A 14234-nucleotide genomic window follows, 5' to 3' on the forward strand; every position below is an offset into this window, starting at 1 on the left:
AAAGAAAAAGCTGTAAGTAGAGCAGAACAATTAATTCTCAATTGGCCCACTAACATCCAGACAGATACAGTATGAGTCCACTGACACACACACACACACACACACACACACACACACACACACACACACACAGTGACCGTGAGCTGACCCCAGAGTGGGGATATTTATCATCACATCTGTTTTCTGCACATGAATGTGTGTGTTCCTCTGTGTGTGTGTGTTTTGCTGCTGTTATCAGGACAAGATTCCTTTTCTTATGTTTATACTGATAGGAGGAAGTGAATGAGACATAACGCAGGAGCGCGCGGGAAAGAGCGATGAATCCAAGGTGGAGTCGACCATGGGAAGTGTTTAATGCTGATAAAGAGACGCACACATGCACGCCAACACAAACTGCAGGCACTGACACAAGGTTGCGGTGTGTGGATGCACTCGATAATAAAAGATGAGTATCACCGTGAATGTCGACTTCGTGAAGTTTTACTGTCTAGCGGTAACAAAACCACTAGTGTGAAGTATGCATGGTATGCGTATGTGTGTGTGTTGAGCATGCGTCTTTTCCAATGTGCGTGTGTAGAAAACGAAGCTCCATGGATTAGACCCATGGGGTAAATGGATCATGTTTGACAGACTCTCTCTACTAAAGCCATCAATCCACACATGCTAATATTGTACTCAATGTGGCAACATCTTACCTCACACTGTGTGTCCATGCAAGTGTGTGTGAGTCTATGCATGTGCGTGAGGACTAAAGAGCAAGAAACAGGAGGGGGAAATTACTTAATATTTTCATATAGTCAGTGATACATCACTTATGTAACTGCAAATACTTGCAAATGCGTATTACAACAAGTTTTCATAGCTTCCTTATGCAAAATATGTGTTGAAATTCTCAGCTGAATGCTTTTATTGTGTGTGCTTGATTGTGATGGTTCAGTGGTACAGTGGACTGTCCTTCAGGTACTCTGGCATCCTCCCCAAAGACCAGAGGCAAGTAAGTTAACATAAGTGGTTATTCCTATTCTGTCACAAAAGTATATTTGAGTCTTAATGAGTGCCTTTTTGTCTTAGTGGCAGATTGGCGTCCTGTCTTGGGTGAACTAACTGGCTTTTGTGATCATCCACTTTGGCTTGCTAACCCACATAAGAGTGCCTCTGACTATAAAGATGGTGTCAAGAAAACCTTATGTAAACAATAAAACAGAAACTCTTTTGGGTAAATAAACTGAACAAACCAGATTTTTGACAAAACGGCAAAACCTACACTCACATTAATGGAGGGTCACCCATGTGATTAGAAGATTAAGGTGATCATCACACAAAGGTGAGATGTCAAATTTGTTGTTGTTGTAACCATCACTTTTTAAAACATGTATGTAGCCTTTTCTTTCTCTATCCATCTGGTTAGTGCTGCAGTGACTCAAACTTCAAACCAGAGATTTTTATCTGACCTTATCCTCTCTTTAGCGCACGTATCGCTATGACTGACTGTTTAAATGAATTAGGAATTCATTGATTATTGGAGGCATTTTGTACTAGTTTTCGCTGTTCTGGTGATGTCTGTAATTACTGACAGATGTTAGAGAAGTCAGAGCTCCCCTCTCGTGTTCCCCCACCTTTGCTCGTACATTCGCTCACATGCGCACATGCAAACATCTAGGCCATTGCGTTTCAAACCTCCCACACAGATACTACAACTCCCCACACGCACACATGCACATGGATGTGAGGGTATGTGAGTACACAGACGCGCACACACACTCGCAGAGGGATTCAGTTACTAGGACCTCAGCCACAATCTGGACAGACACCGGGCCCACCACTAAACAGCCTCAAAGAAGGAGGAGGGGGGGATTTAACAAAACGCACACTTCTCCTCATGCACACACACAAACGCACACAGACGTACACACTTTCAATGTGATGAATGAAATCAATAAAACAACAGTCTGGAGAAATCTGGAGCCAATGAAGACGGGAACAGGACTATTAGTAAGAGAGAGGCCCCACACGACTGAACTCTCACACACGCACACGCACGCATACAACCCTCACTCACTAGCCACTGTACCTGTAGAGAAAAGGCTCTGAGCGCTGGGATGGGGATGAGCGCTGCCATGAAGAATGCTGTGACGTTGCTGATGGAGGTAAGAGCCACACTGGCCCCTGTCCTCTTCAGACACTCCCCCGTGCGATCCTTGTCGAGACAGAAAGAGAAGTTGGTGAGAGGAAAAGCAATGAAACTTTTGATCAGAGTTTAGCCAGAGGCACACGTGTAATACTGGAGATTATGTATCATTATCGTGATACTGATATGACTGACAGTGATTACGATGTTTCTTGAAGCCCTGAAGTGCTTAAATAATCCACCTGGGCCTGTCTACTTCTGTTTGAAGTAACGGAGGAAAAAGCCGACAGAACAAAACAACGCTTGGTAAAATCACTGCTGCTGAAAACTTGTAATATAATGCGCACAAAGAGAATAGTGATAAACACACAACTCTAGAAGACTTTGGCGGCAACTGTGTGAAGATCTAAAGACGTGCAGGACCACACAGAGAGCGTCTGCAGGCATGCGCATCTTTGTGTGTGTCTGTGTGTGTGTGTGTTTGTGTGTGTGCGCATCAGACAGGAGAGATCAGGTTTGGCTCTGTTTAGTTTTCATCTCAGCCACACAATAGAAGCTCGGGGATGAGGGAGGCATAGAGACGAGGGCTTGAACGAGAGGGAGGCAGGGGAAAACAAAAACAAGCAAATACATGCCTGTGTTTTCCCCTCTGGAGATGAAAAGCTACCACACACACACACACACACACACACACACACACACACACTCAGCCAGTTCTTTTTTTTTTAATGCTATTTATTAGATTCTGTACACTTCATCAGCTAATGGATGAGAAAGCTCTTGCTCCTGGTTTAATCCATACTTCAGACCGCACAGAATACTTTAAATGCATCAAATTAATTAATTTATTTTTTTTATTAGACCCACTCACAAGTGTGTGTGTGTAACTTATCAATCTGTGTGTAAAGCAGAAACAAGGAAGTCATAATCTAAAAGAAACAGACATATTAATCCATTTAAAAATGAACGTCTTTAATTCGGAGCATTGCCGAGATAAGAAGGCTGGGTGTGTGGCACATGGTTTGCTTGATGCTACATCACAGGCACAGACAAGCTTTCACACATTCCTCCGCGGAGTAGATAAAACAACAAAGGGGATGTGCAGGACTGGGTGATGGTGGATGTTTGCCTCACCTCGAATGGGATCCTCTTGTTTTGCCCGGTCTCACTGAAGGCATGGGCGAGGAGAAACACATCATCTACTCCAACTCCCAGAGCCAAAAAGGGAAGCACCTGTGGCACACACACCCACAAACTTAATGAGCTCCTGCATGATTTTACCTCAGAGGTTCGCTATTCTAGGGGTAGCCACAAGTGCATATTATTATAGATACACACCCATGCAATATTTTTCAAATTCTGGTGCTAAGGTAAATTAAAATGAAGCGTCAAAACCTGTCTCCAGTGTCCAATAATATCTACTACATTATCTTCTGTACATTATTCTGCTGGTGTTGACCCACTTCAATTAGGCAATTTAAGAAAATGATTTTAAGTCTAGCAGAGACTTCAACTCAAGTCTACTAGCAGCTGCTGTGTTGACCTTTAGCCCACTGGGTCCAGTGGCATGTGTGTGAGTTACCTGCGTAGTGGCAGCATTGAAGGAAATGCCCAGGAGGGAGCAGAGGCCCAAACCAGCTGCCACTGACAACGTCACCAGGAGGACACCTGCCAGCCCCACAGCCCCCTGAGACTTGGCACAGTCCCATCGCAGCATGGTCAGGCATGCATAGGCCAGCTAGGCACAAACAGCAAGCAAACCATTAATCAATCACCCTTTTGTCTGTAAGTCCCTTCTCAGTTTCAAGCAAAGCAGAGAAAAATTGAATAAAATTTTCCTTCCCTCTAGTCTTACCATCAGAAGGTACCCACTGGCCACGCGGATAACACTTATGTCCGAAAAAGACTTGAGAATATCTTCCAGAGTGGTGGTTGTGAAAGATAAGACCTTCTGAGACGAGTTTGCTGACACGCTGTGCTGCACCGCCTGAAGACAAGACAATAGTAAATAAAGAGGAAGAAACTCTTTAAAATAGGATTAAATATCCTATATATACACACTATAAAATATATATGTATATAGATTAGAAATAATAAAATAGGTCACTTATAAATGAACTCTTAATGCAGCATCAGTAGCTCCATCAACATTTAAATCTGGTTTACTGACCAGTAAAGCATTTACTGGTTTGGAACTTTGCAACAAGATTTTCTTATCCCTATCTCATTTTCCCTTAATATACCAACTAGATCTGCATCAGCTATCAAAATACAACTAAATCTAATTTTAGCAGAATAGATAATTGACCAACCTTGCTGCCGCTTACTCAGTGGTATCTAAAATGCACATTCTGGAAAAAGGGAATTAATTTTCAGTGATTTAGCGCAAGCTGTCCCTCTTTTATGTAATATAACATCTTCCCTAGGTTTAAATTAACTAAATATTACAGGCTGTCTCTGAAAAAAAAAAAGCCTTGAATCAGGAGGCTCTGCAGACAGTATCCTGACCTATTCCCTCTGTCTCTCTTACTATCTCAGGACAGACAGATGGCTTCGGCATTGAACTGCTGTTACTGCTCAGTGGGGAGCAATGACGGCTGACACACATTAAGAAACATGCTCTAGATCACACACACACACTCGCACCCACATGTAAACTTCCACATGTGTCTCACACATACCGACATATTCTTGCAGACACGCCTAAATGTGAATAATACAAATAAAAAATGCAATTTTTGGCATATTTTTTCACTTTGAAGCTTAAAAAAATAAAACTATGTGTTTAAAAATATGATCACATTTTGTTAAAAATCTGTGATTTCTGGACCCAAAGATAAATGACACACACACACACACACACACACACACGCACATTCATACACACAAGGTCACACCATGTGGAACAGAGGTTGGGGCCCCCAAAACAAAGACCAGATGATGTCACACATGAGCCACCAATGGGGCCACAGCTGGGAAAGCGATTGTGTGTGAAGTTGTGAGTGTGTGTTCATGTGTGATTGTGTGTAAGTTTAAGGGGGAGAGCGAGGAAGAAAAAGAGAGATATCCAGCACTCACTTAATGTATTCCAGACATGCTCACCCTGTTGCTCTATTGCCCCTCTCTACTCATGAGTGAGAGGAAAACTTTAGTCCTTTACCACACACCAACAGTGGTTTTAGTATCTATCAGGGGCCCCGGCTTTGGATGGGGCCTTCCCATGTTCACCTGTATCCGGTCTGTGATTTACAACGTGGCTATAGAGGACTTAGGGTAGATTTTTCTCTTTTTCTGAATTTTTCTTGCTCTCATTTCTAAATTTTCTGGCCCTTACCTCAGAGTACCGCCTCTGCCAGGCTTCAAGTATAGCTGCAGCCTTTTCTTCATTCCAGTTGATGTGGGAAACCTCATCGTAGCCCCGAAAGTGCTCAAACATCTGCTTGGGAGTCATCAGCTGGAAGATGGTCTGCAAGGCCTGGGCACTGGAAGGGAGTTAAGGGGGAAGGTGGCAGAGAGAGAATGAGGGAGGGAAATGGGAAGGAAAACATGGAAAGGATGAGAGAACAAAAGGAAGGAGGTCAAGACTTCAGTGAGAACATCCCATCTAGAGAGGAAGCGTGGGGCGATGAGCAGGCTCTCTGGATTGTGGGAAATAATAACAAAATCAAAACTTGGACTTGCAAAGTTTTAGGCTCTTTGATTCACAGCGATGTCTAACACTCCATGAATATAAAGTAAAAATAAATTAGGTGTTCATCAAAATGATGGTCCCTCAAAAGCATCAAACCAACAGGGAGATGAGAGAATAAGATTAAATCATCCCAGGAAAATTTTTAATTTTTCAGTTTAATCTCTAATCCCAGAACAAAGAATGTGTTAATTTAAGCAGTAAAAGGGAAAGAAAAATGAAACAAAACCAAAGTCACATTGCCTGGAGCACATTGGATATCAGTCATCATAAACAATGATGCGCTTAGCACATGTGCTGTCTGAGCAAATACTGTTCCAGCTGATGTGACTATATATATATATATATATATATATATATATATATATATATATACAGAAACTACTGATATCAATATCTCAAAATCATATACAAACCCAGTGAGAGGAAATTTAATAAGGATAATTTAATTGTGTATTTACATATTTCCTCACATGCATCCTCTCCCTCCCACATGCAAGCTCTCCTTCAGCCCTTCTATGGGTTGCTGATCTTAAGGACCAAGACATTGAGTGTAATGAAAAATGCACACCGCTAATGGGGTGATAAATTATGAAGGTAATAAAGTAATATGGCGGATTAGGTAATAATAAAGGCCTCTGGACCAGAGTGCAGCTTTTTAACAGTAGTCTACTGAGTGGATTTATTTTCAAATCATAAAATTATATAAACCAAAGCAAAAGACATTTGCCCGTCTCTATGAATGTGTGCTGTGTAATATGGTGATAATCACAGTAATGGTGGCAGTTAGTAAACAAGGTGAAGAAGCTGAGTGCCAGCAGTAACAGCCCAACAGAGAGAGCAGCCATACTACACATATTCACTCACACACACGCAGACACACACAAGCAGCCAGGCACGCACAGACACTCTAATGACCCAACCTTGCCAGGAAAAAACACAACCACAAAACACAAACAACGCACCCCACTGTACTCCGTGACCAGTATGTGTGTTAATGTGTGTGCGTGCGAGTTTGCTTTGCACCAAAAGTGCATTTTAGCCTTAAAGTAGGAGGTCCACAAGCAAAAGATGTTACTGCTGCTGTAGCTGCTGTTGAAGAAACATTTTTCATTTCTATGCAAATTTCATGCTTTCTACTTACATAAACATCACACAAAAAGTGCAAGACTTTAATTTGTTCCCTTATCATGCGTTGAGCTTGTATGTTGTCGGACGGCATACAACCAAATCTTTAGGCTTTTACCTGATTCTTGTGCTGGAATTAAGTCCACATATCGCTGTATATTTGGACAAACTAGCCAGGCAATACATCACTCTGTGCATACACATGTGTGTGTGAGTGGGTAGTGTCCAAGCAGAGCAGCCAGAGCTGAGCAGGAACAGCTGGAGCTCTAAGATTTCACTGGAATTTGCTAATGACTGCAAGATTTATAGCACACAGCACACACGCAAATGTGCACGTGCTGCACAAGAGAACAAAAACCACACAGTCTGTCCAGAATACGCGCTGTCATGATTACTACAGTGTTTACGAAGAAGCAAGTTCGGTTATGTTACCTGAGCAGGGGTCCGCTGCCATTCTTGGTGGTCCCTCCAACAATCAGTTCCTCCTGCCAGTGCATGTACTTCCTGGCCAGACCATGGCAGCCTCCACTCAGAGCCCGTGCCACATCGAATGGCTGGAGCAATAAAAGCAATAACTGTCAACAACTAATCTCAAACTAAACACTTTACGTTTGAGCGAAACATATTAATACCCCACACTTATTGAGATATTCCGAGCCAAAAGCTTGAGGCTTGATGCATGCCCACCTTAGTCGAGTTCTTATTGGGCGCGGTGCGGGGGCAGTCAGGATCGGCTGGGTTCAGGCAGGGTCTATCCATGTAGCCGTGCCCAATGTCCGCTTTTTCTAACATCTCCTCAAAGATTTCCACGTGGTTTTGCTGTGGCAACTCCTCAAGGAATTCCTTAGGGTCAAAATTGGTCCACTGCACAAGTCCTTTGCCTCTGCAAAGGTTAAAGGCAAATGTTAGTGTGCTTTTATGATGCTAGGTTTCTGTTCCTAAGAATAGCTGCATTTGGATCCCCAAAAAGTAAAATCTTATAGTCAAATGACAATAAAAAATGTTACCTAAGCCATCCACTATATCCATTAGAGTTGACAGGTCAACACTAGATTCAAATTCTGGCCTATCTGGATGATTACAAAAGATTACCTTACACCTGTTTGAATGAAAGGTTTTGTTTTATGTTCTTAAACATTATCTGCCCATCACTTTTTATTTCTCATTGAAGGGAATAAAACCACAAAAAGATAAAAAGTTCAAGATTACATTTTAGCCGATGAAAAAGGCACAATTCTGATAACGGTAACTAATCTCTTTCTTGCTATGTAATAAGTGGCGATAATTTCCCATCATGCAAAAGCTGAGTTCCTGCTCCAACCCAGACCTCGTCCCTCTATGCTCTCTTTTCCTCACACATTCCGATCTCTCTTTTTCTCTCTGCCATTCAGACGACATTGTATGTGCTTAACCAGGCTTGGGTTATTATTCCCAGCCTCCCAACCAGAACATAGTAAAAACCTTATTTACCATCTAGGTCCAGACACTCACACTCACACAGATAGACACACATCCACGCACTCTGATGATGGTGACTCAAGCTGATACACCTTTACACATCGACAGAAACGCATGTATGCACTGATGAAGACGACGCACAATATGGGCATGCATAAACACATGCAGAGGTAAAGGTCTGCTGAGTATTACTGTAGCAGCAGGCCATTAGCAACAGAACGGCCAGACAATGGTGTGAGGCCCAGGGCTCGAGAGAAACCATCGCCAGCGATACGCATGCCAGCAACCACTACAATAGAGCCTTCAGAGGGGACGAGTTCAGGACACACACACACACTTGTTTCTCTGTGGTGTTTCTTTAGATGGGTTGAGTGTGTTAGAGCTGCCACTTATAAAAGGGGCTAATGCAAGATCCAAAGATTCACATCTCTTGTCATCTCTTTCTCATTATCACATTGCCACTGCTACTGTATACACTACCGTTATGAGCTGAGCTCAGCACTTCAGGTCTTATTGTCCCAACATCATCTGAATCAGTTTGCCAACTGGCCTCACAGTAGATAAAGCTATTATGTAAGCCCAATTAGGATTTGATCATTTGGCCATAAGCTTGGAAGAGTTTGGTCAATCCAATGATATGTAGTAATGATCACATCACAAATGCAGATTCTGTCTAGTCAAAAAGAGCTTTTAAGTACTTACGGGAGATAGCCTGTTCCAGGCTGGAGCTTAGCCCCCTCCCAGAAGCAGTCCAAAGGTGTGATGATGAGGCAGGGATGTAGCCTTTCTATGATCTAAATGGTTGAGCAAATAATAGAATTGACAAACACTGAAGAAGTAGCAACAATACAGAGATAAAAAGTAAAAAACAGAAAAACTATACACACTGTGCTGGTTGTGTCTCACCTGATTCAGGTGATGTGTTTCTGTGACTACTTCCCCTGATTTGTAGCATAAGTCTTCTAATTTCCATTGTCTGAAAAGGAGAAAAAGAGAGTGAAAAAGTCACTTGGATGAGTGACGAAACTTTTCATCCCAATGAGAATGCTTCATCCAGAACAAAAGTTTAACTTTTTCATCACCACATAAACACGACGAGTGCACCCAGGATCAACTGAACAAGGAATAATACAAATATATCCTTCATCATTACGAATTTCTTTGTGTTTGTACACACAGAATAATTGCTATATCTCGTCATGTACAGCAATGAATTCACTCAGAGATTACCACTTGAGGTGCATCGATTTGTTTTTTTCCTGCTGATTATAGTGTTGGCTGATATGATTTTGTTTAAATAAGCACAAGAGTTGATAGCATACAGAAAAAAGTTTGCACATGTGCACCACGTTACAGCACCTTTCAGCACTCCTACTCAGACATATTTCAAAATAAATTGTTCCAGCTTGTAGGATAGAGCTTTTTTCATAAAGTAAAAGGGTTACTAAAAAAAATTATTTTTTGTGCCGTTCTGCAATCACACCTCCAAATGCTAGTTTGCAGGAGGGTTACTCCACTGTTGGGATCAGCTTATTCGTTTACTTCCAACAATGTTGAATGAGCTGAGCACATCGTGTCAGCGTTGTAGCTGAGAAATGTTGACTGACACACAAGTAAGAGAATTTATACCTGGACCTATAACAGGGCTACACTCACAGATTACTGGCCACTGTGTTAGAATAAAGAGGAAGCCAGATACAGTTATTGGACTAAAGATATTAAACTTGAATTAACTTGTCCAGAATTGGAAAACATGATGCTTAGATACAAAATGACAAGAGGCACGTTACCTGTTATAAAGGTAAACATGAACTCTGCTGGCTCGGATAGCTGACTCCAGGTGCTGCAGGAGCGCCTCCACAGTTAGAACATTGGCTCCCTCCTCCCGCGGCGTCTGGATCATCAGCTGAGGGGTAAACATGGCCTCCTCGCCTATCTTCTGTCTTGTATACTTGAGTTCCTGGTTCACACGCCCGCCAACTTGACAAAGAAGAGTGAAATTACATATTTAAGGCTTTTGTGAAAACATCCAGACCATTATTGCATTTGATTCACAAAATCTTATTTAGTAAAGTTAAAGGTTAAGAAAAACTGCATGTAAGGGTTAGGGGCCAGAATTGTGCTGGCTTTGAATATGTGCTTAAAAAGTCTGTGTTTTTCTGACACAAAGGCACAAATATCTGCAAAATATAGACACAGTAAAGGTTAAAACACTGACTTTCGTTCTGGTTCTTCAAGTAAAACAGGAGTACAGCTGACTAGAAAACATCACACTGCTACCAGATCCATTCCAGATCATGCATACTTTTTTTATTGTAATGCATTATTTTGCTCTGAACTACAAGATAATAATAATGCACACACACAAACAGCATGGTGTGCTATAAAGTCTGCGACTCACACAAGAGATCCCCTGCTCGTTCTGCAAAGCAGACCCACAGACATCGCAGCCTGTCTGTGACATTATCTGACTTGTATCTTAAATAAAAGCACTCTCCTCACAGTAAGCTTGTAACACTACAATGGCAAACATCCCAAGTCCTTTGAATCCACAAAAGCAGCATCACCTCAACAAATCCACATTTCACAAACAGCTCAGTGTTTCTCCTTAAATTTGCTAACTTGTCAGCAGCGCCAAAACACGTTGTCTGCATTTGTGTGTGACACTAGTGTGTGTGTGTGTTTGATAGAGAGAGGCTGTCTTCCAGGCTTTGCTCCCAGTATCGTGGTGAGACTAAGCCCTGTGCGTGCGCTCTGAGCCCTGAGCTAGCCCGAGCTACAAAAGCAGCCTTTCAGACCCTTTAGCTGTCCAGCTCCACCCAAGTACATCCAAGGAAAGTCTGGCAAAGTATCCCTCACAAACACACACGCACACACATAAACACACACATGCATGCAAACGAATGCGGGCATGCAAGGATGGGCAGATATGAGCAAAATTATAAGGCAAATTAAATTTTAAAAAAGTACCAGAATTGTTTACGTTTTGTGTTCAGGTTTAAGATTCATGTGTCTTCATATGCATCCCCCAGTTTGGTGTGTCTGTTTCTAATTTACGAGCTGATAATTTGAGCCGTTCAGCGAAAGCTCGAGCAATTTATACTCATATTATTTCACTTGGTCACCCAGCCACACACATACACAAAACAAGAAAACTGTCCAGTGAGAGAGCAGACTGTGTGAAAAATCTGTAGCATTTTATTATGCCTTAATCCAATTTAACAATTCTGCTCAATCCGTGTAACAGTGGGCATGGATTGAATATTTTTTTGTCTACTGTAATGGCATTAAAGTTGAACATAAGCATGCCTGTTCTGCTGGGCTGGACCACCCAGTCAGACCAAGGGAAAAGGGAGAGATGGGCCATGTCTTGGGGCATTAGGAAAACACATTTGATTTCTTTTTTTCTGGACTCAAACAGCATTCCTATCTGAACCTGTCTGAATGCATGTTTATAATGCTCATCATTAATAGCAGGCCTAGGCTAACTGGAGCGACATGCTTTCCACTGCTAGGCCAGCTACAGAGGTCCGTTACACCAGCCCTCCCTTCAAAGGAAAGCGCACGGAACTGATTAAGATCTGACGCACACTGACAGCGCACTAACAAGTCGGCTTGTCTGATACACTCAACGCTCAAAGGCAATGCTAGCCTGAGGCTTGGTTTAAGTGCACTGCCAGGAGGGACAACGGAAACACGGGTATATGGAAAAAGGTGCATCCATCAGTCAATACCCTTCTACACGTGTGGAGATGGCACAGGGGGATGGGAGGATCAAGTTTAGAAAGAACCCACTGTTTTGAATTCTTTCCAAGTCGTGGACTGCCACCCAAAGATCCTGAGTTTACAGCAAGCAGCGAGGAATGGGACAAGTCAAAGGAATGTACTCTCCCGCTACAGGAAACAGCACATTACAGCCTCGGGCTTCGAGAATTCCACACTTCACGAGGTTACAAAGTTTTGGGGTCAACACTCACACAGCCTTGGGGTGAAATTAACACCCCAGCTGGACCAAGAAAACATTTATGTGTGTGCGCACACACTCAGCATACGTGCAAGCATGTGCACACGAGTGTGCGTGAACACACAGCTGTGTTTCTTCAATGACACATATTCCCATATTCCTTCTCCTAAGAAAACTGGTTGACCCCAGCATGTGTTGATATCTTGAAGGTGTCCCGCTCCAGGCTCAGCTGCTGAGACCAAAACAAAGTGGAAATAATTTTCAATCCCTCCCTTACCAGCCTCGGTCTCTTACGAAAACAAAAATCATTTGTAATGTTTTAGAGTGACATGAAAAGTACACATCCAAAATAGATAATTAAGAGAGTCTGGTGAAGTCAAATTGTACTATCCATCAACTGGTTTTGAGCCAAAATGCTTTCATTCCAATAAATCACAAAACTTATATGTATTCTGACAGAACTGGAATCAGCAAGCTGCTTTCTGGTTTTCAAAAGTCCAGTTTCTTCACCTGTGTTCATGAACTTAGGCTCCAGAAACTTGTGACAGAAATATTTTATTATTTTCTTACTTGTAATAGATCAAACTGCTAATCAAAGTAATCAGCAGCATATGACTAGTTAGTTATTTAGCTAATCATGTCTGTATTTATTTTTACTGAGTTAGTGCGCACTGTTGACTACATGGGTTTGTAGTGTACGAGTTATTAGTTATTAATGATTGACAAACGAAACCAAAAACCTTAGGAGAAGAGAAGAGAAGAGAAGAGAAGAGAAGAGAAGAGAAGAGAAGAGAAGAGAAGAGAAGAGGCCTATGCTTGTCACTGTAGTGGAGCCCTCGGTGTGGGTATTCAGCATGTTGCATAACATTAACCCCTGGTCCCCCTATTCTCAAAGTAGAGGAATGGTGGGGGGTGGCGGGCACCAAAGGAGAGAAAGTAGGTTTCTAAGGAACTGACATCACCCCCTTCCTCCTTTCAGATCTGAACGCCCCCTCCTCATTCTCATTTTCTCTCTCTCTTTGCTCTATTCAGCTCTACACTGTGATTGGCCAGATCATGATGGCAATCAGCCCAGCCCCTCTGTCAAAGCCAAACCACCCCCCATATCCTTTCGCCAGCTTTCTCTCCTTTCCATGCAACACACAACAGCTTGTCCCCACCCCAGCACATCTCTTATGTCTGACAACGGAAGCAGCCCATAACTTTCGAGGAGAACACGCACCACCGGCGGCAACCACTCCTGTAACTGTGAGTGATGCTGGTATAATTCCAATCCCAATTATGTTCAGTGTACACCTGAACATATTTACACATCTATGAATAAATAGTCTGAAACACCTGACCTGCTCCACTAACTAAAGATTTGTGACATAATGTATTATATGTATTTGCATGCGGCTGAACACATCTCTGTGTGTGAGTGTGTGTGTGTGTGGGTGTGTGTGTCTGTTTGCAGAGAACGGATTAGCTGGATTAGCCCTCCATCCCAGCAGGCACCCCCTATGGTGAAGAGGAAGCCCCCCAAAACCAGGTCATCTCACTGCTACCAAGTCTACAGCGACCTCCCAAAATCTGAACCTCCAGTATTATCAAAGGGATAAAGAGACGACCACCCCATGAAACTACAACGGCATGTACTTAAAAAGCTGCTTTAAAAGTTGTGTAAAGAAAATCAAATTTAAGTTGATTTACACTGAAAAGATCTTTTAAACTTGGGAAGTGACACCTGTTGCATGAGACAGAAAAATGATGCTTTCATACAAGAGCTTGATATTTTGGGTTTCTCTGGAGTTTAGCAATACTGGTACTTAATGAATATTTGCAAAGGTATGAAAGGTTCTTACTGTGGTTTTTCAAGTTGTGCTTTC

General features: G+C 42.3%; 1 protein-coding gene across 2 annotated transcripts in view; it reads right to left on the reverse strand.

The window, feature by feature from the left end:
• ptch1 (patched 1) overlaps window positions 1-14234 on the reverse strand; it is a 51498-nt gene that overhangs the window by 21981 nt on the left and 15283 nt on the right. For both annotated transcript variants that reach the window (XM_076890947.1, XM_012918081.5), the window contains exons 3-12: window positions 10193-10382; window positions 9309-9378; window positions 9105-9196; window positions 7632-7827; window positions 7377-7498; window positions 5463-5610; window positions 3984-4115; window positions 3711-3866; window positions 3263-3361; window positions 2072-2197 (exon numbers count right to left, since the gene is read on the reverse strand). In XM_076890947.1, coding sequence (XP_076747062.1) covers window positions 2072-2197; window positions 3263-3361; window positions 3711-3866; window positions 3984-4115; window positions 5463-5610; window positions 7377-7498; window positions 7632-7827; window positions 9105-9196; window positions 9309-9378; window positions 10193-10382 — 1331 coding nt within the window. The remainder of the gene's footprint in view (window positions 1-2071; window positions 2198-3262; window positions 3362-3710; window positions 3867-3983; window positions 4116-5462; window positions 5611-7376; window positions 7499-7631; window positions 7828-9104; window positions 9197-9308; window positions 9379-10192; window positions 10383-14234) is intronic.

The sequence above is a fragment of the Maylandia zebra genome, linkage group LG12, assembly GCF_041146795.1.
Source record: "Maylandia zebra isolate NMK-2024a linkage group LG12, Mzebra_GT3a, whole genome shotgun sequence".
Classification (NCBI taxonomy): domain Eukaryota; kingdom Metazoa; phylum Chordata; class Actinopteri; order Cichliformes; family Cichlidae; genus Maylandia; species Maylandia zebra.